This window comes from Scophthalmus maximus, chromosome 19, assembly GCF_022379125.1.
Source record: "Scophthalmus maximus strain ysfricsl-2021 chromosome 19, ASM2237912v1, whole genome shotgun sequence".
Taxonomy (NCBI): Eukaryota; Metazoa; Chordata; class Actinopteri; order Pleuronectiformes; family Scophthalmidae; genus Scophthalmus; species Scophthalmus maximus.
In genome coordinates, this window is record NC_061533.1 from 38,611 (window position 1) to 66,120 (window position 27,510).

Sequence of the window (27,510 nt, forward strand, 5' to 3'; positions counted from 1 at the left end):
CCCGCTAAAAATTGGCAATTGGCCACTTTCACTCTGCAAGCAGACGTGGTGCGTCATGTTTTTACATCATGACGTTGGTTAACACGCCGGAAAACAGTGTAGTGATAGGTGGCGGTCATAGGTGGCGGTAAAGAGCGGTCCGCGCCATAAAACAAAGAAGAAGAACAGTTTAGTTAATGTAGTGTCTTTTTGTCCATATATGGAATAAGAGGGGAATATGGGCTTACTTCTCTTCCTTTGGAATGTTATGCAAGGGGTCTTTCAAGGACCCTTACCACTCCTTTACTTGGCCTTGAAAGTTACACGTCTCACATAGCATAACTTGATTCGAAACCAGGTGTTACTTGTCAAGCCAACGATGGGCCTATAAATGTAACCCCCAGGAAGAGTCGGGAGGGTTGTCCTTTTGGCCGGACACTCTCCAGGTTCTGCAGTGCTTGTAATCGATGCTGGTCTTTTTGTAATAAACCTTTATATACAATCAAGACGGTGTCGGCGGACTTCTCTTCAATACATCTTCACATCATCGCTACTTAGTATACAACAAAACTTGGCGTCACGAACTCCGGACGTGCTGTGTCCTGCTGCCTCACTGACGACTTCAATGTGCTGACTCCCGCTTCAAGCCGGCAAATACGGTGAGCATTTTCTCACGTGAGTGAGCGCTGGTTCGTTCGTTGGAGTTGTGTGTGTGTGCTGTCTGGACGCACCGTGAAGGACCTTGTGTGTGTTCCATGTTGTGTTGATGTGTGGGGGAGATTCCGCTCTTTATTGCGTTGTTGAAAACGCAACAGGGGGGAGTTAAGGAAATTAAAGTAAAGGATAAGGAAGAGATGTAGAATAGCCTTACTAGTAACGGGAAGGTGAGCTAAAGAACTATGCAAGATTAATGGAGACTGGGCCCTCAACTCCTTAACGGTAAGACATGTGTAAATTAGACACTGCGTGAAAGTAGGCTTTAAGGAATAGTCGAATTGGGTTAAAAGGAAAAAGAGAGTGACAACCCTGGATCCAGGGCAAATTTGGCTTGGATAAAAGAGGAAATAAGGAAGAAAAAAGGAAAAAGGAATAGGACGCCGCTGATTTGAACATAGCCCTCTGGGAGGCGGTTTTAGACCGGCCACAAATCCTGGGAAGTCACTAGGTGAATTTCAGGTCAGTTCAAGGAACTGGAAGGTGTAGAATAAAAATTCAATTGTAAGTTCCCACTCAATACACTTGTTGACGAACAGTGTCTGAAGCAGCCTCTCATTGAATATCTACACCTCAAGGTAGCAAAAATTTAGAATAAGATAAAGGAAAAAGGAAAAAGGAGCGGCGAAAGCATGCTATAGGAACTGTATGAATGAATTGATTTAGAGTTGAATGCTGTTTGTGCTTTTGGGATGGTGTTGTATTGGCTGTGACCTTACTATGCACTTTTCTGCTGGACGCTTGGTTCTTGTGTGTGTGTATGAGAGATAGCTTGTGTTAGTGTGTGAAGCTTATCTCTGATGTGTTCCAGCTGTGTGTGATAGGCTGTGTAGGGGTTGAGAATAGGAGATTTCATATTTGTACGGAAAGATATTTTGTATATTACTGTTAAAATTTATGAGCTTCCTTGAGAAGACGTTTTTAAATAAAAAGAAAAATAATAGAAATTAAATGTTAAAACTTATGAGCTTCCTTGAGAAGACGTTTTTAAATGAAAAGAAAAATAATAGAAATTAAATGCTATGAGCCCCCTTCGGGTGGACATTTTTTGAGTATGTTAAAATGTATGAGCTTCTGTTGAGGACGTTTTCAATAAAAGAGTAAAAATTCATGAGCCTCCAGAAGACGTTATGATAGAGTAGTGAAGATACCAGATAAGAGTGAGGAGAGGAGAGTTGTGGCCACAGCTCTGTTCTTTCCACAGTCACACTGTTAAATGAACTGCGCATGTGTGGTTTCTTAGGGGTATAAGGTTACACAGATAGTATAGCCACTCCCCTGTCTGCACAGAAGAGCTCCAGCCTGAAGCTTTGGAGCTGCAAGGAGGGGGAGCAGGGTGAAGCCCAATAAAACATTCTGCTTGTTAGTGGCTGTTGCTCAATTATAAAATTATTAGATGGAGATCCATTAACTTTATATATAAGTTATGAGTTATGTTGACAGATAAAAAGGTAAATGTTATTATGACATTTACAAGTATTCCTGTATTAAGCTGATTGATTATTCCTTAGCTTGAATGAAAACACAGGTATGCATAAAATAGATATAACGTTTGTATATTGATAAGATTGCAACTTTATACCGCATGAGGTGGTAATTTGGTATTTAAAGGATGAAAACATTTGTTTTATATACAAATGACCTATGTGTTGGCAGATAATGTGTGCAGTTTTAATTTCTTGTATGTTTCTTTTGTTCTCCTGTGGTGTGTGAGAGACGGAGAAGGAGGAGACGGAGAGAGAGAGGAGGTGCTGGCCAGTGCGTCACACGGATTGAGGCTTGCTGCCAACAGCGTGTGCAGCTCCTGAATCCAGTCTGCTCAAGGCCAGTGCGGTTTTATCCACAAACTCTTTCTAACAAACACCTGCATTTTTGACATATATGTGTTCACTCATTTATTGCTAATATTTCTGATATTCATTTAGTTTGCTTTCATTTATAGTTTATTATAAACACATTTCTCAATTTAGGGTTAATAGAGGACATCTATCTGCTTGTGTATGCCTAAAATATTTCATGTTGTGAACATTTAGCATGAGACTTGGCAACGGACTGATCAATTAATGTATTATGATTACTTGGTTTGAATACTGACGAGAAGTTGCAAATTGTAGTTTTTGTTGGTGCAAAGGTTTGTTTTGATTGGAGTTGCATTGGAGATTTAGTGTTGAGATTATTCTGTGCATTAAGGTGATTGGGTGATAATTAGACGATTGTTTTGTTGCAAATAACACCACACTTGGTGATAGTTGCTTCCTTGGAGTAGTGTGTGATCTTTTGAGTTTCATATAGGATTGAATTTTCTCTAATTTGCAGGATATTTGTGAACGTTTTCTTCATGGAAGTTGCTAGACTGCTGGTGCTTTTGGTCAATAGTATATAACTGTAACACCAAAACCCACATGGTGTTGTAATTTTGCTGATTTACAAGTCCTTTGATTTCTCTGAAGTTGACGAATTATTTTCGCTTTGCTTTGTTGATTGTGGTATATTGTGGCCCATAAACAATTTGGTAGAATTAAAAAAAAAAAAAAAGAAGAGGAAAAGATAAGCTAAATAGATGTAAGTGTTCTGAGTTTAAAGAATTAGTTTTAATCTACTACTAATAATAATAATTCACAATAAGGGAACATAGAAGGGTTGTTACAATGCCGAAAAAGGACAATAAAATTCCGAAAGTAACAACTCCAGTTGATGTAGTAAAAAAGAATAATCCTTTAGTTTGTGGTATCACAAAGTTATCGGGAAAATGGCACAAGCGTTGGCCTGACATTGAACAACCATGGCCAGTGGAAGGGACTCTTAACCCAGATGTAATTAAAACAATGCAAGTGCTTGTGTCCACCTATAAGGTGAATCAAAAGAAGGGGAAAAAAGGGAAAAAACGCAGAGAAAAGAGACAAACAGAGCTCGGCATTCTCCAGTTGTTTGAAAATGAGGGACAGAAACTGATAAAAGCAGCAAAAGAGAATAGAGATAAAGGTGCAGAAGAAATAGCAAAAGATGCAAAAATAACAGAAAAACTAATGGCGGAAATCAATACACCTTTCTAACATACGGATCCAGTAAAGAAACCCCCATCTTATGAGAAGGAGGTGAAGTTTAAGGACATCTATCCTCAGCTTCCAGTGATCAGTCAGGAGGGTGATTACTGCATCAGAGATGAGGATGACCAAATAATAGAAATTGGACAAGCGGAAACAACTATAAAGATGAAGCCAAGCTCCAAAAGTAAGAAGAAAATGACACACCTGGAAACCAAAGGGAGACTAAGGATCAGGAAGATGGGATTCAGAGATGATGATGATCAAAGTGATTCAGAGGAGATCATGGGTGGATATGATCCTGTGGTCAGACGGAAACTGGTAAGAGCAGAAAGGAGAGGTGATGAAATATGGAAGAAAAAGAACAGAGGATATTATACCTCTGAGGACAGTGAAAATGTAGACAGCGATGAAGACGTGGTGAATAAAGGTGCTTCATATTCAAGAGGATTTTATCCTGCAACGTACAGTACCAGAATAGAAGAGGTTGAAAGAAGCATGGACCGATGTTGTTTGGACTTGGATAAGTCAACCAAACCAGAAGAAATAAGAGAATTGGAAGACCAGTTGGAGAAGCTGAAGAGACAGAAGGAAAAATTGAGGGGAAAAGATTCCCGAAAGAAGTATACATTGCGTCCAAGAAGAGGGGAGACACTTGAGAAGATGCTTCCGGTGATCATCCGAGGACAGAATTTGGAGTACAAGCCTTGGCAGAGCACAGATATGTCAGACATACTTGAGAAATTGCCTACTCTTCAAGATGGAGCGCATCCTTGGATTTCAAAGTTGGAAGAAATTACGGTGGGAACACAGTCTGCCATAGGAGATATTAAGAGACTTTTGGCTAATCTCCTTGGGGTTCCAGCTATGGAAGACATCCTACAGAAAGCAGGACTTAATCGATATGTGGGGACAGCTGTGAATGATCCTGAGCTGTTTGCTGCAAGTAGAGGTCGGATGTGGAGAGCGTTGAGAGAAACGTTTCCAACAAATGTGCATCCTGACAACATTCTCATTGAGTCCCTGGGACAGGACGAAAATCCGAGAGCCTATGTGTCAAGAGTTCATCAGGTGTGGAGAAATGTCACTGGAAATGACCCGGATTTGAGTCAAATGGAGCAGTCAATTTTGCGAGCCAAACTACAGAAGGGGCTGCCCCTACCAGTAAGGAGCAAACTGGCAGAGGTGGTTGGACTTGGAAGAATGGTAAAAGGTGTCTATACGGATCATATAGCCCATCAAGTGGAGCTATATAGGAAAAAGGAGCATGATCAGGAAGTGCAGGACCAAGAGATCCTCAGAAAACTCAATCAAATACAACTGGTGGAGAATAAGAGGAAGGAGGGGTCCTATGCGTGAGTTGGTTGTGGACTATGTTGCCATGGTAAAACCAGTTGAAGGCAAGAGGTACATGCTAGTTGTTGTGGACAGATTTTAGCGATGGGCGGAGGCCTGTCCAACTAAGCGGAAAGATGCTCAGTCACTTGCCAAGTTTCCAAGTTTTTGTGTAGAGAAGTCATAAGCCGGTGGGGACTTCCAGATCGTATATCCTCAGACAATGGGAAAGAGTTCGTGGATAAGACAGTGAAATTGATTTTGCAAAAATTGGGAATTAAACAACGTCTTGGAGCAGTTTATCACCCGCAGAGTCAAGGGATGTGTGAAAGAATGAATGGTGTTTTGAAAAATCGCATTGTAAAGATTTGCCAGCACACGGGTTTAAATTGGATAGCAGCGCTTCCTTTGGCGCTTATGGTGTGTCGCTCGAGTGAGCTGCATGATTTGCATATGACACCCCATGAATTGGTTGCCTACGCCTTGTTTGCGAACAAGCGGCAAAGGTCCAAGTTTGGCCCTTTTGGAAGATGGCATGAGAGCATATGTTACATATATGGCTAATTTCCATAAAAGAATATCCACATATGTTTCTGACAGGCAAAGAAATTAGGAGGTGCAGGAGAAGCTCAATGTGCACACAGTGCAAAAAGGGGGAAATGGAATATGACTCATAATTAAATATAAATTTGTATTTCATTTTTTAATTTTCATGTGTTGTTTGCAAAAGATACTGTTTGGGTGTTTTCTTTTCTTCCAGAGCATATTGAGGGGATGTGCGGAAGGGATTCAAATAATCAATATGGACCATAAGAATGGACTGGAGAACTCTGAACAAGGATCTTGTGATGAAATGTTCAGATTCGACACATCATCGACACTACGCTGAGAGTCGACACTGCTGAGGAGCGGCAGTGTGATACATTCTTATGTCTTTCTGATATTGGGGTCTAGGCAGGGACAGGTCCGGAGGAAGGTTCGATGGGTCGACCAGCCTGAATTTGGACATTGTTTTGATTATATTTCTTGAGGTTTCCACATGTATTTGCATAAACCATATCTCTAGATGAATTGTTAAGATTCCTCTTTTCTTTCTTTAATTGGTCTCGAGTACTGTATGTGGTCGCCTGGGGCAGAGGGGCCGTGAGAGAATTTTCCTGTCTAGATTGTTTAAGGGAAATTTCCGGAAAGAAAGCTGCCGAACAGGTTTTTCGCTCTCACACTTCATGACGTTTGTTGTATGATTAAGGTTATGCTGCAGGAAGCATGGTTTGAAGGAATTGTTATTTTTGCCATAATTTTTCGAACTATGTATGCTTATTCTTTTGATTTTCGAGACTCTTCTAGTCTCGAAGGGGGGAAATATGTAGTGTCTTTTTGTCCATATATGGAATAAGAGGGGAATATGGGCTTACTTCTCTTCCTTTGGAATGTTATGCAAGGGGTTTTTCAAGGACCCTTACCCTTTACTTGGCCTTGAAAGTTACACGTCTCACATAGCATAACTTGATTCGAAACCAGGTGTTCCTTGTCAAGCCAACGATGGGCCTATAAATGTAACCCCCAGGAAGAGTCGGGAGGGTTGTCCTTTTGGCCGGACACTCTCCAGGTTCTGCAGTGCTTGTAATCGATGCTGGTCTTTTTGTAATAAACCTTTATATACAATCAAGACGGTGTCGGCGGACTTCTCTTCAATACATCTTCACATCATCGCTACTTAGTATACAACATTAACAACAGAAAGCAGCCAGCATGGAAGCCAGTGAGACGGTGGTCAATGTTACCTTATATCGTGTACTTTTGTCACTCTTTAAAAGTATACAAACTCAGCGCAGTTACGAAAAGAGGAGACAAGCCTTCATTGGCTCCGTCATCACGCAAATTAGCGCGTTCACCCAGGTGTGACATTCACATCAATGCCGATCTGAGGTGAAGCCGAGTCTATTGCAGTCATTTGACCCGGGGCTGAATGTCGTTTAAACGTTTTCAAACTGCTGAAAATGCCAAGTGTTAGCGGGTTTAAACAAGTTTTTTGGCCAGTGTGAAAGGGGAGTAACTTCTCAGTATGATGCATCAGTTTGATGTATTCAACACCTTGAAATCTTCATTGCGACTTACAGAATCTCCGTGGCAAGTGAGCAAACTCCATCTACTGCGGATAACCATGGGATCGTGGTTGAAAGCCCCGTAAACCTTGAGTTATGATGTTAAAAAAAAGAAAAACTACAACAACAAAAAAAACATCTTCCTTTAAACAAACTGTTTATTGTAATACAGCTTACAGAGACACACTTGTTCACCCAGTTATAAACAAACAAAAACAACAAAAACAGACTTAATTTACACAGGCATTCTTTAAAAGATCAGTGGTTTAATATCCTGCCGTAGCAGGGGATGGGAGCCAGGGGACGAAGGGGTGGAACAGTAACTAGTTCTCTAATTTTGGCCTCTTCAAACACTATTTTCATCAACATAAGCAAAGAGACTTTACTTTGTCAACTGGTATTCAATTGGAGTTGGCCTTTTTTAAAAATACATTTTGATCATCAACATCATTTAATTCAATAACACAACATTCTCGTGTTCCACAAATGCAGTATTTACTGTATTCAATGCAAAAACTAAAGAAAGCAGAATAATCACCATGTTTCTTTTTTTTCACTGAACAATACGTCCTGCCTTCGGATTCATGAGAAAAACGAAACAAATCGAAACACGTCTGCTTTTCTTTTTCTCCGTTCTTTCTAAACATAACACTGTTGCTGATGCATGATGCCTTCAGAGGCTCACATAATGAATGGAAACATTCATTATGTTTCCGCCTAGCTGGACATGGGATATGGCCTGTAAAATACTTTACTATAGTTTTTTTTTCTCTTTACATTTCCATCTCTTATCACTTCAGATGTTGGCTTGAGTTGAGGGAAATGAGGGAACCTGGGGAGGATAAAGTGACACTGACACAAGTGAAGTCGCACAAGGACAAACAAATGGCAAGTTAGATTGAGATATCTGAGTGTTGAATGTTTGAATCAGATGCATACATGTACAGTACTGTACAAGGAACAGGATGATAATCCCCCTGAATTATGACCACTTTATAGTTTTAGCAAAAAGACCCTGAACCTAAACAAGACCACATTATACTATAAACAACAATGGATGTGACATAGTGAACTGAATTGAACATAATGCCAAAGCTGCACTTACGCCTCCCCACAAATGCTGCAACACAAGAGAAAGGACCAGAATCAGGTGAGTTGGAGTTGTTTCTTCTCTCTGGTGCGGGAGTAGAATCTGCGTGAGTTTGAATTTTAATCCAGTTTGTAAAATGTACACCGATTTCAGCACAAAAAACATTTCCACAACCGTTACACAGGGGTAGGGGGTCATGGAGTAACGGTTGAGGAAGGGAGGCTTTTGTGCAGTGGCCTTGGTTGCTGCTGGGTGGATGTGTGGGTTTGGGTATTTAAAAAAAAAAAAATTGGGGCGGGGGGGTCCATACAGAGAAGTAGCGATGTTGTTGTTATTGGTGGGTGTGGTGGTGGAGCTTTGCAGGTTTTATGATCGTTTCCTCCTTCCCTCCAGGTTTCTGAAGTTGGAAGGCCTGATCTTCATCTCGGCAAACTCGATCGAGTGCTCGTGGCCTTTCCAGTGGAACCAGTTCACACCCTGGGGAAGAGGATATGGGAAATTATATTTTTAAAAACAGACGGGGAAGGAGAAGGCAAGTGGAGGTCCTTAGCCATGTTCCTCACAGATTCATATTGAAGCATAAGTAACTCTATCGCAAGACAAACACATAAATACTGGAAAATTGTAGAAGCCCCAGACTTTATACAGTGCACACATGTTCACCATGGTGTGGTTAAGTTTACTGTAAATAAATATTGTTTAACGTACCAATAAGGTGAATTTAAACTGACAAGGGTTTAATGGCAGGTTCACCATAGATATCAACAGCTTTTAGAGCTCCAGTTGAGGAGCCACAACACTAGACAGATGCATTGCACACAATTAGGCTGTATCATGTTTGTATTATATTCCCATAGTTACTGTACCAGGCAATGCAGATATTTACGTTTCCCAGGGAAAAATTCATGGCTCTTAATGAAAAAATCTGGCATATTTAGTGGACTGATAGCTGTGAGTGTGTAATTTGGTGCAGCTTGATCAAATATAAGGTGACTAATGGGCCTTGGTGGAGGTGTATGATCTACAGTTCTAGTTACAGACAGTATATATTAGGGGTGTAACGATACAGGTATTTGTATTGAAGCTTTCGGTTCAGCACACACTATGAGTCAAATAGTTACAATATGGCTAGTAAAACAACGGTATGTCACATCTGTCTCAGTGGGACTACTTCAAAAATGTCAAATCATTTACGCCGACATCAGCCCAGCGTGTCAATAGGATGAACTAGATGGAAACGAGGAGCAACACACAAACTAGCAGCTAGCATTTAGCCAGCCATTCAACTGATTCAAACAGGGAAAACTAAATAATGGCGCCATTTGGTACATTTATAGCCGCGGATTCCTGCTTTGTATAATAAAACAAAAGCCCAAACAGAGCCAACTGTCGGAAGCACCGCAAGCACATCAAGGGTACACAAAACTACCTGACTAACGCCACATTACCTCACCGCAGTGTTACTTGTCTGTGAATGTCTGTCCCTAGTGGAGGGTATCTTCCACTGCAGGTGACATTGTCACATCAAGCAAATCTGTGCTGTTTACAGAAAATGTGAAAATTCTCATCTTTCCTTTAAAAAATTGGGCAAAATGTTTTGGGTGAAACACGATATGTGGGGGATTGCTCAGTGTTGGTGGAAGGTCTGCTCTCTCTGAGTGCTCTTTTTAAATGTTCCTAAGAAAGAGAAGATAACTGAACCTTCCTTAAAATTGCTTTTTCTTCTCCTAACTATACAAGGGCATAATTTCTACTGGGGAAGGAGAAGGCATGCCCCCCTCACTAGTGTGAAAACTGTTTTTTCAAATTTAAGTTGAATTTTAATTTGTAGAAATTTAGTGCCATCTAGTGGTGAAGTTGGATATTGCAACCAATTGAATGGGCCATGCCTCACTCTACCCTGTGAGGGAGAACCTACAGTGGCTGTAAGCGATTCTAAAGCAATACACATTTTGCAAAAATTAGCGAATATATCCTCGCTGTCACTTCTCTGTGTGTGCGCCGAAAAAAAATCAGGGTTTTTCAGCTCAGCCCAGGCTCTGTAAATCGAAAACAAACAAATAGCTCGGGTCGCGCCACACAACACTGAGAATGCAGTTTGTAAACATCACATGTCGACACCTTGAGAGACCTGCTAGCAGTTGACAATGCAACTCCATGGTTTTGACCTAGTGGTTTGTGCGTCAGTCAACCATTCCTGAGGTTGAGCGTTCGTGGCCCGGCCAGAGCAGGAAAATCACAACAACAACAAAGAGAAAAGCAAGCTTTCTCCAAAATCGCTTACTGCCCCTTTAAGGTGACATAAAAGACCCTTTCCAGTGTTTGGCGTGTTCGATCTGGGCTACTGAAAAAATCAGGCAGTGCGACATATACTGCCTGTTGTTACTAAGGTAACTAAAACATGATGATTTAGTTTCAGGTGATTATACACTAAATAAAACATCATTATAAATAATAATAATAATAATAATAATATATTGGATTTATAAAGTGCTTTTCAAGCACCTAAAGTGCTTGAATATTGTTTTGAACAGTTTTAACAGACATTTGCAACTTGACTGAGAAAGTAGTAGTTCCAACTTAAAAATGAGAAAACCTTGATTGCAGTTTTGGAAGTCTCTTGCAAGAAAGTCAGACATGGACATTATAGAGACTGTCATTCACACTTCTCACGACATCAGGGTCACACAGCTTCCTGCACTGATACTGAAGGTTTGGCAGTGGATGAATTTCACGTCAAGGGCCAATGACACCCTTTTTGTAAAATTTGTTGTTAGTTTTGATCTTATAATAAATATATATTCTGTGTAGATGACAGTAAACCCAGGGAGTACAATGGTTCTCAACTGGGATGTTTCCTTGCAAAGACCAATGAGACCCTATTAGGGAGCCTTGGAACGCCTTCAAACATAGCTGAGCCCTCTTCAGGAATTCCAGAATACCCTTACTTTGCGAGTGATGGAGGACCCTCTGTGACCAACAGAAGGCTCTAGTTTAGAAGCTCTGTTGTATGCAGCAGCAGTGTACTGTACCTTGCTATGACTGTTGTCTCCATATCGTCCCATGAGGTTGACACGGTGACAGTTTTTGTACCAGAAGGCTCCCTTGTAGGACAGGGCACAGTTGGTGACGGCAATGTCATTGTCATGGTCATAAGTGGAGAAGGGACGACCATGGTGGTAGGTCATGGAGTCACCTACGACAACAGAGCCAGAGAGAGGGTCAACGAAATGAACTGTGGTACAGTTTCAGTTGGAACAGGTCAGCTGTAACATTCATATGGATGTGGTGGATGGACACTGCAACAACAACAAAGAATGTACAGACACTGTTTCTGCACGATTGTCATGCTCCGCGAGGACCAGGACATCTTGTGAATGCTTGTTAAGCCTCTTGTGAACCTTTTGAACTCTTTGTAGACTTTTCTTGTGGACTTGTGTTCTCTTTGAGTTTTGTTCATCTTGAGTTTGGTATTTTCTATTTTGTTTTGCATCTACTTCCTGTTGTCCTGTGTATTACTTGGTAATTTCATGTTTCTTGCTTTTCCCAGTGATTTTCTGCAACTGTTCCTAAATGATCTCACCTGTGTCTCATTACCTGTGCCCTCTTGTGTAAAATTTGTGCCTCCCTTTGTTGTTGTTGGTTCGTCTGTTTATTCCTGTGTAGCCATGCTTTGTTTTGTGTCGGCTCTGCGCTTTGTTCCCTAGTGTTTTGTGTCCACATTTATCAGTTCGGGTTTTGGATTTTTTGAGTTCTGGGTTTTGTTTGTTTGTATGTTCTCCTTTGAAGACTGGAGGTCAAATATATGCACAAAACCTTTTGACAGTTTATCACATTAACCCAAACAAGATCTTAGAAGGTAAGCAAATTTAAATAATAATGTGCATTCATAATATAATTAATTCATAATGAATAATTGATAATTTAATTCCAGTGTTTTACATTTGATGTTTGTATTCAGAATTTGTTCATTAAGAAAGTGTATCAGGCTGGGATTCAACACAAAAAGTCTTGTTGTTTATTATTGTGATAATAAAAGTTTAAAAAGGAGGTGTTGAACCAACTATATTGTCATTTTGCAGGCTGCAGTTTGTGGGTGTGTTGAATTGTATTGTGTTTAACTGACGTGTTTCTGTTATTTTGCCCATATTAGTGTGGGGGAGGCTGTAGTTTAATGCAGGTGTTCCCAATAAACTACTTATTCCTCTGTACTGCAGAGCATGAACACACACACACACACACACACACTTAATTTGAATTCAGTCACTCTGTCCTGCTGCTGGTAATATTAGAGGAACGATTGTATTAATCTGCTTCTGAAAGTAGTCCAGAATAAACGCATTTATTTCATCCTAACTAAAATTACACTGACCAGTAACTATTGCAGAGAAGAAAAAAACACAAATGTAAACAATACCATATATTAGTGAGAAGTTTTTAAAAGTTGTCTTCAGTGGGAACCAGTAGCCTTGAGGCTGAGAGCCACAGACAGGTTCTGAAGGTAAAGACAGTGGAACTAAATCCTTGTGTACATGTTTGGCTGCGGGCTTTACCTGCATTTCCACTGTATCCTCCCACGTGGACTTTGTAGCGGGTTCGAGGTTCAGACACAGAGAACTTGTCGTACTGAGCGTAGGCTGTTTCGTCTTTGTCTCTCAGGTCAACACGCAGCTCGTACTGACCTCCGGCTGTGATCTTATGTAGGTTGGACAGACCTGAGGGATAGAGGACATCATATATAATGGACAAACAGCAATGATGATCAATTATGATAAATAACATACCACATTATTTGACATTTAGATAACAAAATATATATCATTGATATGACTAAATTATATTTGATAGCTCATCAAAATTTGGATTCATGTTTCAATTATGGAATATATCTTTTTTTTATCCAAGTGTTTCATGCATATCCAGTCAAACAGAATTTCATAGTATTGGCATTTCTTGAAGAAAATGGTTGTGACTACTGCTGCCTGATCTTCCACAGTCATTTAATCATTAGTGAAGGAATGCAGCTCATATCATCCTGAACAGCCACAATAGAACATGTGCACTCGCTGCAGTGAGTAAATCTCGTAAATCTCGACTAAAACCAGAGATTCACAAATCTGATGATGGCAACATCATTGTGGAAGATGAACTGCTTAACTTCCTCATCGTCAAAATTAAAACTCTGAGTCAGGACGACATTACTTTGCTGGCTGTGAATCGCTTCAGTTCAGAGTAGATTGAAAATTCTAAGAAAGTTTTATTTGAAATATGTCCGAGCTCCACACAACGTTTTGTAGCACATAAAGGGCCGCAAAAGGATATAAACAGTGCAAAGAGCTGCTTGAGCCTTAATGAGGCTGGTGTAAACATCCCCCGCTTTGTGTCTAATTACTTCCACCGATAACGTTCAACAGTCTGGACGTTTCTTGCCTGCTCGGTCGAATCAACCAACTAAGTGCGGACATCTCCTCTATGGCTATGTGTATGCAGACAAGTGTCTGTGAGGATATGCGTACAGCCACAGTGGTATAACCAACGCATAAGTGAGATTGAGCAGCCGAGTTTGGGCCGAGGGAGTGCGCCTACTCCAAGGATCAGCGAGGAGACCTCGGGTCGAGGTATGGAGATTGTTGTACGGGCAATTGGAGCTGCAGTCATGGAGCAGCCTGGTTTTGGCAAAGTCAGCACGGCCATTCCCCAGGTCAGTGATCAAGTATCCAACTGGAATGTGAAGAGTGTGGCAAGTGCGCAGGGAAGCATGGCTGCCAGCAAATAGGAGGGAGCCTCAAGCGCAGAGCCGAACAGGGAAGCGGTAACGTCACTGGTGTGGAGCTGAGTAGTGAAGGAGGGCAGACGTCGTGAACAATTCACTGGGAATACTACTACAAAGTCCAAATCTTGCCCGAACCATCATAGAGAGAAGACCACTGGCATTGTTGGAACCAGTGCTGGGGGAAACATACAGGTCATGAAGACTAAGCTGGTGTGTGTCTTTGCTACAAAATTCTTAGATTCTGAGACACTGGCTAATTACCTGAAAGACAAACTACGCCTTGATGTAACTTGTCAAAAGATAGACACAGCTCAGACTCGGTTCAATTCCTTCAAAATAACTGCTGAGTGGAATGAGGTTAGCAAAATGTATGAGCCACAGATTTGGCCAGAAGGAACTTTTGTAAAGCGTTTCTATGAGGTGCGCAAACCCAGGTCTACTGCAGCGCCGGTGGATATAAAAGCACCTGTTGCTACAACGAATGTGAGTGTGGCTAGGGCATCATTTGCATTGTAAGTGTGATTGGAATTGATGACAATAAGAGTGGTGTCATATAACTCACGTGGCCTGCGCCTTGAACAGAACGCTGTTGACAAAGATCAACACATAGTTATTGACAAGCTCCCGAAGAACACTGATATCCTGTATTTTCAAGAGCCATTTTTAGCCAAACAAGACCTGGATAAACTTAATACTGTTCATACTGATTTTTATGGTGCAGGGGAGTCCACAACAGATCTAAGTACAAGAGTAGTACGTGGCAGAATACCAGGAGGGGTGGCCATTCTTTGGCATAATAATATTATCCACTGATCAGTGTGATTAAGCTTGAGGTGGACTGGTGTATAGCATTTAAAGTTGCTCATAATAAGAATGCCTTTATAATCCTAAATGTCTACACTCCTTATATATTTTACCAAAATGAGGATCCATTTCTTAATAGACTCGCTTTGATAAGTTCTTTTATCAGCGAAAGTTCATATACATTTTTAGCCGGATAGGTTTCTCCACCCTACCAATACATGACACTGTGGCTTAACTATCTGTACCGTGATTACTGGGCGGCGCTAAGCACCTTACAAATACCAGCAGGTGGGAAACCATTCCACCTTTGCTTCCTCCGAGCCGACATCCGTGTTGGTGTGGCTGCGGGTGGCATGGAAAAATTGTTTTGCGTGTCTTAGACATCACGTCTCTGTGCACCATCTTATCTAATACCAGCGCATCTGGCGCAGCTGCAGACTGGAGGAGTAAATCACTCTGCTTTGGAGCTCCTGCTTGGCACAGTGCATTCCCCGTGAGCAACGCTGTGGATTTTGCGGCTCACAGTCCTGCTGCCAGAGGGGCTGCACCTCCATTGCCAGTGTGAGACCTATCATCGGCCGCCAAGCTTTGGCAGGAGTTGCTGTTTTGGCTCTACACGTTCATGGTTTTAACTGCTCAAGCAGACACATCATTTTAATATAGTATTTATTCTTGTCGGTTACATTCCTTTTTCTTTCTTTAATTAATTGGGTTCTTTCATTTTGGTTGAAGTGATCTTTATTTGTTTGTTTATTTTGTAGTATAAAATTTGGTTATTTATAAAATTACTTTTTGTGTTAAGATTTGTGTGGTACTGTTTTGCATTGATTTAAGTGTCTGTGTATTTGAGTTTTGTTTGTTTGTTTTCGTTGTGCAACTTCCGCTAGTGTTATGTTTTGAGTGATTGTTTTCCTTTTTTTCCCTTTTTTGAACAGTTGCTTTGGGCCAGCACAAGCGGCAACCCAATCCCATGGTGCTGGTGCGTTCTCACGATTTCCGTTGTGGTGTGTTGTGTCACAGGTGGTGTTTTGTCATTTGGATTCTACCCCTCTCGATTTTCTGCCACGGTGGTAAGCCCCAGCCCTCTTTCTTATGATTCGACCAGCCCCCTGTTTGATTGTTATAGGGTATTTAATCATCTTGAATGTTTGTTTAAAAAAAAGGTATATTTGATCAAATAAAATAATTTATTTTAAGAACCCGATCTCTGTCCGGTGTGTTATGGACATGTGTTGCCTTTTTCTATTAGTCTATAATTTCCTTGGGGCGAGGTTCCTCCAGGTGGAGATATCGACCGTTCCCTCCCCTTGCTCCTGCCTCACATGTATATTTGTTGTGGGTGATATGAATGCTGACATTTCTGATAACAATTCTCTATTTGGACCACACTTGATCCAATTTTGCCAAGACAGCAAGTTGGTTCTTACCAGCAAAGTACTGCTTCCAGTAGATAGCTACACATACACCAGTGAAGCATGGCATACAACATATTGGCTGAATGACTGATGTGTACAGCAGATGCTCATGAGTGTCTAGAGAAAGTTTAGATCTTGTATGGTTTGACCACAACTGATCACACACCTGTCTCTATGATATTGAATCTTGAGAGTCTACCTGAGCTGACCAGCTATGACAAACTGGGAATCTAGATTGGTCAAGGCTCACAGAAAAAGATCTCTGGCTTTACAGTTCACTGATTGATAAGAGCCTAAGTGGTATTGATATACCACTTCATGCCATTCTATGTGACCACACTAATTGTAAGAATGAACACAATATGAAACAATGAAATATGTATTATGTATGATAAAATTGTAAGTTGTCTGAAAAACTGCAGTAAATCATTCTGCCAAAAAAGGGCTAAACAACATAACTTCAGGCCAGGATGGAAAAGCTAGGAATGGCCCAGAATGTGAACTTAAGAAACAAACGAATGCCAGATTTAAATATGCTGTATGTTTCATTCAAAAAAATTAACAAACGATGAGGGCAAACTCCATGGCCAAAAAGCTTCATCAGAATAATGTGTATGACTCCTGAAAGGAGTAACGGTACTCAACAATTGTAAGATGCCCCTGCCTTCCAGTATCAATGGGATTACTGGCTCTGAAGATATTGTTGAACTATGGAGAAAACATGACATGGATAATTTTAACTGTGTTAAGAGTGATGATTTTAATGTTGATGATGTCCCAAACAATGAGGGTGTGGTTGTTAGACCAGATCAAGTGCGCTATGCTATTGAGGAACTGGCAGTGAACAAAACATGTGGACCTGACCAAATAACAGCAGAACATCTGAAGTATGCCAGCTGTAAAATTTCAACCCTACTTGCTATATTTTTCACTGGATTGCTAATGCATGGAATACTACCAGATTCTATGCTATCGGTCTTTTTAGTACCTGTTATTAAAGATAAAGCTGGTAAAATCTCCAGCATAGACAATTACAGGCCAAATACCAAGGCTAGTATACTTTCTAGTACTAGAACTAATTATCTTGGATTTTATAGTAAGCACTGACAATCAGTTTGGTTTTAAAAAATAAAAATAGCACAGATATGTGTGTATATGCACTGAAGGAAATAGTCAGTAATTATACAAGACATAACACTTCAATATTCATGTCTATTCTGGATGCGTCTAAAGCTTTTGACCGAATTAATTATGGTTAGTTATTTATTGAACTACATAAGCGAGGGGTTCCACCATATATGATCAGGATCTTGCATTTCTGGTATTTGCATCAAACCATGCAAGCTAGATGGGGTAGACTGTATCATCACCCTTCCTAGTGACTAATGGAGTGCGACAAGGTGGAATACTGTCACCTATACTCTTTAAATCTGTATATGGATGAACTTTCTAGGAGGTTAAAACAGTGTGACTGGATGTATGATGGGGGACAGCCTGATCTTCCATCTGATGTACGCTGATGACTTAGTTGTCCTGTCTCCTTGTAGTGCTGGTTTACAGCACCTGCTCAGAATCTGTTCAAGCTATGGTGTGCAGTTTGATATCAAATTTAACCCTAAGAAGAGTGTTGTCATGATTATTAAAACCAAGGAGGATCGGAAGCAAGTCTTTCCTTTTTTTATGGCAGATCAAGTGCTAAATATAGTAAACAATGTAAAATATTTGGGTCACATTATTAGGAATGATTTATGTGATGATGATGTTCAGCGCCAGTGCTGCAAACTGTATTCTCCAGCCAATATGCTAGCACGCAATTTTCACATGTGCACGTATAATGTAAAAACTTTCCCTCTTTCGGGCCTACTGTACTGCACTCTATACTACCCACTTGTGCTGCAGTTATAGTAAAACAAAAATGAAAAAGCTTCAGGTTGCATATAATGATGCGCTAAGAATCTTGCTTAAGCTCCCAAGATGGTCACATGCTCGATTAGAGATTAGAAATGTTCCCAAGTTTCATGCAGAAATGCTTTATGTACAAATTTATGTTGATTAGTTAACTCAAAAAATATAATTGTAAAGGCCTTGACTGAGCTGACACAAAGTGACACAAGGTACCCATCTTGTTATTGGAAACATTGGAATAGATGTCTTTATGTATTTTAATAATTGGGGACTTGTGAACTGCAATGTTTAGATTTTGTCTTGTTGTCCTTGTGTTGTATTTGTATCTTTTTTTTCTTTTATTCTCTCTCTTTGCTTATATGGACCTACTGTATGTGTCTGAAAAAAAGATTAAGAATAATAATAGGAGCAAACTAGTTAAAAAAAACTAAAAAAAACATCCAAGATAGTTTAGTAAATGACCACACAGTGGCACTGTCAGAACAGTATCTGACAACATTGAGCATTTAATCTGTGGCTGTCAAGTTTCATTTCTGTCATCCTCTCAGCTTTTGAGCACTAAGCACTCCCTATTAAAATATGAGTAACAGATGAAATATTAGAGTTTCCAACAAGGCTTCATTAATATGTGGGATTTGTAGCGATTTGGTGAAGCTGCATGAAACTCAGTAGTGTGTTGTGCTATGATGTTTGATAGAAATTACCCAGCCAGAATTCATCATTCATGTCACCAAATCCAGCTGTGTAATTCTTCCAGTTACGGAAAAACTCCAGTCTCCCACTCTGGCGTCTGAGGAAAACCTGCAAAGGAAACAACAGATTTATAATGTGAGATTGTGCTGCTCTATAGGCAATCAGCTGTATGTGAAACATTACGACAATACAACCTTCATATATGGGGTTTCAAAACAAAATTAGATTTAAAGAGGCGAAATTATCTTGGACAAGCTTTGACAAAAATGAAGATCTAGCGTGAGTTCAGTCAGAAAGACAACTCTTTTGCATGCTTCGTCCATAGTCTAATTGTCATGCACCCTGCCACCACATACAGCCCCTCCGAAAAAGTTCAGGAAGATGTCTGGACTTCAGTGCATGTCTGACAGCAGCTTAAGTAAAAACAAAAAACAAACAAATAAAAACAAAAAACAGGATTCAATCCACATTCTCCCAGGTCAAAGTCCTGTGTTTATTCACCAAAACCTGCTCATACTGTGGTGTGGACTGTGGCATTTCATTCTACCTCTGCTGTGCTGGCCTTCACCAATTAGAAAACACCTCTAGCCAAAAGAAAGACATGACAGTAAATTTACATAACTTGCTAACACACACTATATGTACCTTGTGTTTATGGTGAATGGAGAAATTAAAATTAAAATCCTGATTTTTTTTCACTTGTATCCTTCTTTTCACCCCTTTTCAGTCACCAAACTAAACCAAAACAGTGAGCTAAAAGATAATAAAATGTTCCCCTGTGTGCGCATCTGCAAGGGTGTGTGATTGAGAGAGGGACTTACGATCCATCCGCCTCCATCTATGCTCATGTCGCAGTAGACCTGGAGGAGCTGGCTCTCATCTCCCCCCAGATAGATGGTGTACAGGCCAGATGAGGTGTCGCCATTCAACAGGGCCTGGGAGCAGTCCCTGGGGTATCTGTACAGCACACCAGCTACACACACACACACACACACACACACACACACACACACACAAACACACACACACACATTATGTAGTTTCACTAAAGTTGTTACTCATGTTTTAGTGGATTATCACAAAATCCAGGATTTATAAAAAATAGAATAGGTTCCTTTTTTCCTCACACTGCATGACAGTATTAAAAATACACACAGTATTGAAGATTGACACTACAGACATACAGACTACCAGGGGTGAAACCTGTATATGAATCTACTCACTGGTGGTGAAAGCAGTAGTGATGACTCTGCTTCTTTTAGGACCAGCGATGGCCTGCAGTTTGACTGAATACTCAGTGGAGGCACGGAGCTGAGCCATGTTGTATGATACAGCGGTGGGACTCAGGACCACCTCCTGATGGAAGAAATACATTCAAACATTTTCTTCCCTTGACATTTGTCCTGTATTTAATGTCGCATTGTCAACTCAGACCAGAACCAGTGGATTCCTGGTTTCCACTCACCCGCACAGTGCCGTCGGCAGACTCAAAGCTGAGAATGTATCCGGTGATGTCGGCACGAGGCGGCTTCCAGGTCAGCATGGCGTTCTCTGTCTGGATGTTACTGGCAGCCATATCCTGAGGTGCATCCACATCTAAACACATAACTGCCATTTAAAATAATCCCACACTCTAAAACTTTACTTTAATTTCAAACATGTTCTTTACTATATGTGATTATGAATGGAAATATGGTATATGGTATAATTATTGACATATAGAAATGTTAATGAATAAGAGCATGGCAACAGGGCGGGTAATTTCTTAATATGATTATTAAATGAATGATTACATGAACGCTAGGGGTATATACCACATAAACAGGTTTTTATATATAAGAATATAGTAATATACTGGAAATGTTTTATCCATGAATTAATTTTTGTACATGTCCATTTATTATATATTAAAGTACATTTGAATACAAATATAGTAATATGTTGGAATATGACTAGATATGTATTGATAGAAGATAACAAATAACAATAAAGTCATATATAATATGTGTATGAATATATGCATGAATTAATTTAGTTAGCTTATATGTTTCTATGTTTTGAGTAGACCTGAGTGCCCCACATTAGCTAATGGGGAACCAAAAAAAATCATAAACTGTACAATCTTTTATCACTGCAGCCAATTATCCTGTTAAGAGTTTATTTATTTTATGAATTAGTTTTTGGTTGAAGCTGAAGAGTCTGTGGGTCATAAAAATAAAAAAAAACATTTGAGGTGTGAGAAAAGACACCCATCATCTTTCGGGTGGGACCGCTCACCGGTTGTAAAGTCAGTTGTAGTGGCTGCACTCTTGGCCAAGTCTCTCACTGCATACACCTTCACAGTGTAGTGCGTAGCTGGCGTCAGGGAGCTCATCTCAAACTCTACCACATTTCCTGACACGCGCTCCATCACCGGAGCCACTGGAGCGACACACACAGGCAGGACAGGGAAAGTGGTTGGATGAGAAGAAGCAAATTTTGGACTGATATGTCAGACAGATTTTAGTTTTATGTAAAACTGACTTGGAATATTTGTCATATTGTCTCACATATATAACTGATATCCCCTCCCTAATGTGGCATTCTTTGCAGTAAAAAAATAACATGTCATGTAAAACCTTGGTTTGGCTTGGAAGGGTAATAATGTGCGTTTATCCATATATCTGCATGATTTGATTCTACATACCTGAGTCTGCACTGTAGGTGATGACATAGCCATCTACAGTAGCAATGGCGGGCTGCCAGAGCAGCAGAGCTTCAGTGTCTGTGATGTTGACTGCAGTGAGACCACGGGGCTTATCCAGAGCTGTAACACACACACACACACACACACACACACACACCCGCCCACACACACACACACACGCACACATTCAGTCAGCATGAGTTGACCAAACTTAAATGTCTCTCCTTGTGGACATAGGTATAGTGTTGGGTTAGTGAAAGAGGTGAACCTTTGTTTGTGTCCATTTTTTGTGTTGATGATCTTATCAGTGCTACATGTACAGTATCATTTTAATAGTTTTTAATGATTGTTGTAATTTTATCAAACAGTAGCAACACAAGCACATTTTTACGTGTTTTTACAAATGTGTGTGTGTATGTGTGTGCGCGTGTACAGGTTTTCCATGAGCGTTACTGTACCTGTGGTGACACTGTCTGACCCAGGTTCACTCTCCCTCTGACCCTTGACAGCGACAACGGTAACCTCATAGGTGACCCCGGGTGTCAGGTTGGGCAGCACAGTGTGAGACTCAGAGTTACCCACTGTCAGTGTCTTAGCATTACCTGGGAGTCAAAACAACACACAAACACAAATGTGAATGTAGAGGACGATACATCCTTGTGTGAATAAGCATCTTCACTTTATTTTTGCATGTCCATTACAATGGACAGAGACAATATAAAACATCATCAAAACATTATCATTGATTTTGGTGTCAGCAGCTGCCTTTTCTCATCACATTATCCTTTCTTATGATGACATTGGTATATTCAGAGTGCATATAAAATAAAATAATTATTTATTCACTTTTTGAGTGTCATTCTGTCATTACTTACTCAGTTATGTGGCCAAAAATAAAAGGGAACTTGAAGTCTATCAATTAAATATAATCAGTCCCTCATTTAGTTGACATACCCATAACTAGTCAGTAGGAGGCAGAATCAGTCTATCATGAATTGCAGAAAAGAATTGCCTGGCAGATGGTGGAGGATTACACTGATAGATGAACAGCAATGATAGAGGAGTGGCAGTTTTCATTAGTGGCAATAATGACGTCAATAATCTGCAATATAACCCGAAACTGATCAAAAAAAAATTATGCTGTGAAAACTGTTGAATTCTACTCATTAAATCTTGAATCCAATTTGGAGCTTCACGTTTGTTTTGAGCGAAATCTTTATGTTTTTTTTAAGGAAGTCAGTTTCTTTGAATTAAGTGACACCTCTGCGATAAGCTGTCCCATGTTAAAAAATTGACTGTTGTCCACACATGGCGACACTGACCTTCATGAGCAGGCACATATGTGACCCTATAGCTGTCCACCCGAGCTCTCGGAACTGCCCAGTGAACGGTGGCGGATGTGTCTGTGACATCAGAGAAGCGGATGCCCTTGGGTGAGCCCAGATCTGGCACAAGCAAGACATAAACAGCAGGTGGGGGCAAAAACAGACCAAAAACAAATGGTTTAGTCAATGTGTGTATAACCCTCTTAGCATGTTGAGGAGTGGAAAATATAGCATACAGTAAATGTGTCTCTAAACTGAATAAAATGCAGAGTATAGATATTTCATAATATAATTTTCTGCATTGGAATTAAGCAGCAGACAAAAAAGGACATGCACATATTCTGTTGTAGCCTGGGAAGATCCACCACTGAAGCACAGAGCAAAAGAGCCAGTGTGTAAAAGAGAGTGAGGTAGACAGACAAAGGGGGTCTGGGGAGGCCTGGTCTCACAGAGAGACCATTTCCAGCTAAACAGCAAACCACAGTATCTTGCGTGACAGACCTGAGGGGATTAACTTGCCTCCATTTCATGGAAACACAAAAGTGAAACATTCACTGTGCTACCCGAGAGTAAAGCCTTACCCCAAGGGAGGACAGGGGACACAGCCAGCGACACCCGTCCTATGTGACATAGACAACTGCCCCCCCCAACTCCTTAACAAAAGAGAGACACTGACACAGGGGACCAGGCAGTCAAAGACATCTGGGTGGAGGACTGAATGAAGACACCAACGAAAGATCTGAGTAAATGTCCTGAGTGGGTGTTGACCATTAGAGTTTCTCTTCAAAGGGCCTGATCATTTTGAAGCTGCTAATAATCCAAATTAAATTTAATGAAATTCTTAATACAGTGGATAAACGTCTTACGCAGCATTTAGACCACCCTGGGATACAAAATGTTGCATCAAAACAAGAATAAAACTACAATAATTATGTATCATCAATATAGCTCTTCATTATTTTACTGTTTCAGGTCTGCAGCCTTGAGATCAAACTGCCATGTGGCCAGCTGCTTTCTGCTGGGACCACTCAGGAGCACCGACAGACAGTTCGGAACACACCACAAGACATATAGCTGCAACATATGACATGAGACACAGAGCGTTGCCAGCACTGGTCATCATTAATAACCAGTGTAGAAAATGACAGAAACACCTTTTCCCGTTTTGTTAAACAAGTGCCTTGAACCAACACCTTGACACCATATTAGTCGACACAAAGAAAACAGTAGACAAATTTTGGAACATGATGACTTTTCATGCAGTTACCATGAAAGACAAAAATGACAACACTGGCAATGCCAACAAGACCAGTCCACATTTCACAGCTCTCTTCTTGGTTCCATTCTTTAACTGTGTACCTGTTCTCACCCCCTCGATTACAGACTTGGAGCGTCTTCCCAGAACAAGCCCAAAGATTTCGATTTTGTACTCTGTGTCCTCATTGAGTTCTGTCATTGCTGCACTTTGCTCTTCGCCGCCCAGCACCAGCTCTCTTGGTTTGCCTGGACCCTCAGGCTGGCTGACCATTATGACAAAGGTGTCGAAGACATCCTCTTCAGCCATCCAGGCCAGCCTAAAGCTGTCAGGGGTGACATCGGACACTAGGAGAGCCTGCACCTCCGGTTCATCCTCTGAGGGACAGGGGAAAGGCAGTTTTCCTCCTCTGTGGAACTTAAGATTGCTTTGACATTTGAGTAACATTGCAGTCAAAGAGAATGTGGCTATGTAAAAATGCCAGCATTGGTAATGTGGTTCAGCAGTCAACAAAAAAAGAGCTGAAAATTGCAAAAAAAATACAGAAGAAAGTTCTGAACTTACGTTGTGATCGAGCCAAACAAAAGTCTACAGCAGTTTTTATTTCAGGCTTAGTAAACTGACATATAGCCACTGTGGTTAGTAAGATGAAAAACTGATTTAGTCAAGATGGTGACTGTGACCACATATTATTTTCAGGAAATTTTAGGGAAAACAATTATTCTGACCTTTTTTTTTTTTTTTAAATAAAATTGCTGAGAAAATGTAATATCCTGTTTGCTTTAAAAACACAGTGCATCAGGGCCACAGGCTGTGCCTTGTCCACACTACTAAATGTTAGTTTTAAACCATATCACTGCTGCAATGTTCATGCCTACCGTTAGTTTGAAAACTCCATGGTTGTGTTGTCATATGGACGGGCAATCTCAAATTCGCTTCCTGATTGGTTCTGATTGGTATCCTTATGGTGCCTTCACACCACTATGTGGCGATATCCTCCCGACATCAGCATCCAACAGAGAACAGATATTCGCCGGGTTGTGTTTACTCGCATTACTTGTGCGAGTAAATATGAATGCACTGGCGACCAAACTCGCAAAAGTAATGCAACGTGAAAATTTGCTTCTTGTTTGGTGTGAACGCAGCAATATACTGTCAGTAACAGTTCCACCTTGTCATTAGTCCAAGAAAAGAAATCCCTACTCTTCACCACTGTTCTTTTTTGTTTATATTTTCTGTAAGTAAGTAACCAGCTGCAGAGTAGAAAATCTGCTCCCTGTGCATACTGGCACATACAACTCCAGTGTACATGGACGGTCATGTAATATGCGTTTTCGTCTGTGTTAGTATTGGTCTGATCTCATTGTTGCGCAATTGAACAACAGTTCAGTGCAGATATCTAACTATGTGTGTACAGACAGCAGTGTGTGCAAGTGCTGCTGTAAAAGCTATTACTAAGCCGTCATTAACAGCAGCTAACAATGGCAGTGATATGAAGAGAGCCTGAGAGACAGCAGGACCCTACAGTGGCTGTTTCTCCAGAGGAAGAGTCTGTTGACGCGAATTACCCAGAGAAACTTCCGGTAGCAGCACAGATGGAAGCATGGACCGGACAGAGCTTTTAAAGCAGCCTGGATAAAGTATGTATAAGAAGGATCAGGAAAGCCTCAATAAAGCCAAGCGTCACTGCTCATTAAAACGCTACACCAAATGTGAGGGTCTCAGGGGTCCTTGAACTAGCCTGAAACCCCCTTTTTTTCCATTGTGAGGGGAAGCGTATGAGGCATTTGATGTGAGAAGAAGTGGTGGAAATGAGAAGCAGAGCAGACAAATCCCAGGGAGCTGTCACTCTTCATTAGCCGCCGGGCAGCTTTAGCTGGTCAGTGGAAGAGAGGGAGGGCCAAATTCATCAGCTAACGTGCTAGTTTTCTTCTGATTTCACCCTCCCACCACCACTTCTTCCCTTCTACCCCTTATCCCTCCACATAATCTCCATTCTTAAATGAACCCTTTTTCAGTGGAGAACTTTATTTTCCCTGCAACGTCGTCTGCCAGCAGACCGACAATAACCACCATGCATAACACAATCAAATTAGTCAACACTTGTAGTCACAAGTATATGGATGTTTATGGATTAAGCGATGCTAATGAAAAATGTTAAGCTTCATCACTAAACATTAGCATGCAGACAATGGGCCATGTTGACTGCATGCCATATTCTGCGTGGGCCCAGAAGCCCCTGGCACCCTAGCACCAGAGCCGAGGGGAAATGGCAGCATGAGAATGAAGAGCCGTCCAGGCTTGGGGGTACTGGGCATGCATACAGAAGAGAACCCTCACAAAAAGCGACAAAAGCGCCTAAGGGTATTTTTTTCTCCTGTCAGTCCTCCAATCTTGCTTCCACTTGACTGATCTTCATCAATGAATACTGAATGATAATGTTGGAATAGATGCTCACTTAAGAAAAAAAAAAATTGTCAACCAACCCGAAAATATTTTTGACCTTCTAGTGTAGGTAAAATGTTTTTTAAAGGACCTCAAAGGGTATTTTGTTGTGGTAAGGCTTGGTTAGTAAATGTGCTAAGAGGCAAGTACAAGGCATCAGTATCAGATTTTGCTTTTGCTGTATGCAGCCCCATTATTAGGCACATTGTAATTCACAGCATGTTAATCACTGATAATGACTATGATTGATGTACTGGGAAGGTAAACATGAGCACCTGTTGTTCCTAACTAAAAACTGCATGGTGACCTTTTCTTTGTGTCTTTTTGCCAGGAGCTGTTTCACACTGTACTGAATAAGCAGACTGACAGCTTAAAGGTTGCTCAGACTCAGATCTGTGGCTGGGCTAATATAGACCGGGTTTTATGTGCGTGCTGCTTCAGAGTATTAGCCCATTTCCCAAAGGGATACATGCATGATGGATGGCTGATCAGGGGGTTTTGTTAGGGGGTTTGGAATGTGCACACTGTCTGAATAGCAATGATATTTTGTTTACTCTGTGAAGATTAACTTCCACCATAGTGGCAATGCTTGTATCTACCTTTTTACAGCAAACACTGAGGATAAACAGTGTGTGCTCAGAAAATGGGGGCTGGTTTGCTGCTCTAAGGTACACCAAAAATATTGATATATCAGTATGAGATTTGAAGCTTATTTTGTAGTTTCAATCATGTTCCATGGCTTTGTTGCTTGACCAAATCAAAATTACATCAATCTTACAAAACATTTAAACCAGATATTGGTTTTAATGTTGTGACTAATCAGCACATGTCCATGGGGATGATCAAATCCTGCCTGCATCCCCCATTCATTAATATTTATCACAGATTAGTTTAATATTTTACTTTCAATTATTTCACTACAACCTCCACTACTGCTGGATC

The 27,510-nt window shown here is 40.7% G+C and overlaps 2 protein-coding genes across 5 annotated transcripts in view; one reads left to right on the plus strand and one right to left on the minus strand.

Moving 5' to 3' along the window:
* Nucleotides 1-421: 421 nt before the first annotated feature.
* Nucleotides 422-6,562, plus strand: LOC118314348. Its single transcript, XM_035640741.2, has 2 exons — nucleotides 422-638; nucleotides 2,410-6,562. The coding sequence occupies exon 2, from the start codon at nucleotides 3,906-3,908 to the stop codon at nucleotides 5,094-5,096; it is 1,191 nt and encodes a 396-aa protein (XP_035496634.1). The 5' UTR covers nucleotides 422-638; nucleotides 2,410-3,905; the 3' UTR covers nucleotides 5,097-6,562.
* A 755-nt stretch (nucleotides 6,563-7,317) lies between these two features.
* Nucleotides 7,318-27,510, minus strand: part of tncb (tenascin Cb) — a 52,383-nt gene continuing 32,190 nt past the window's right edge. For 2 of the 4 annotated variants that reach the window (XM_035640281.2, XM_035640279.2), the window contains 12 exons: nucleotides 24,228-24,500; nucleotides 22,866-22,988; nucleotides 22,002-22,145; nucleotides 21,544-21,663; nucleotides 21,135-21,278; nucleotides 20,323-20,453; nucleotides 20,081-20,213; nucleotides 19,679-19,830; nucleotides 18,869-18,965; nucleotides 12,821-12,982; nucleotides 11,300-11,463; nucleotides 7,318-8,744 (listed from right to left, as the gene is read on the minus strand). In XM_035640281.2, coding sequence (XP_035496174.1) covers nucleotides 8,634-8,744; nucleotides 11,300-11,463; nucleotides 12,821-12,982; nucleotides 18,869-18,965; nucleotides 19,679-19,830; nucleotides 20,081-20,213; nucleotides 20,323-20,453; nucleotides 21,135-21,278; nucleotides 21,544-21,663; nucleotides 22,002-22,145; nucleotides 22,866-22,988; nucleotides 24,228-24,500 — 1,754 coding nt within the window. In that variant the 3' untranslated portion in view covers nucleotides 7,318-8,633. The remainder of the gene's footprint in view (nucleotides 8,745-11,299; nucleotides 11,464-12,820; nucleotides 12,983-18,868; nucleotides 18,966-19,678; nucleotides 19,831-20,080; nucleotides 20,214-20,322; nucleotides 20,454-21,134; nucleotides 21,279-21,543; nucleotides 21,664-22,001; nucleotides 22,146-22,865; nucleotides 22,989-24,227; nucleotides 24,501-27,510) is intronic. The other 2 variants (XM_035640282.2, XM_035640283.2) reach the window with 1 other exon arrangement.

Bases quoted from the DNA above. Each gene is read 5' to 3' on its own strand.
- LOC118314348 (XM_035640741.2), top strand. From the start codon at position 3,906: ATGAAGCCAAGCTCCAAAAGTAAGAAGAAAATGACACACCTGGAAACC.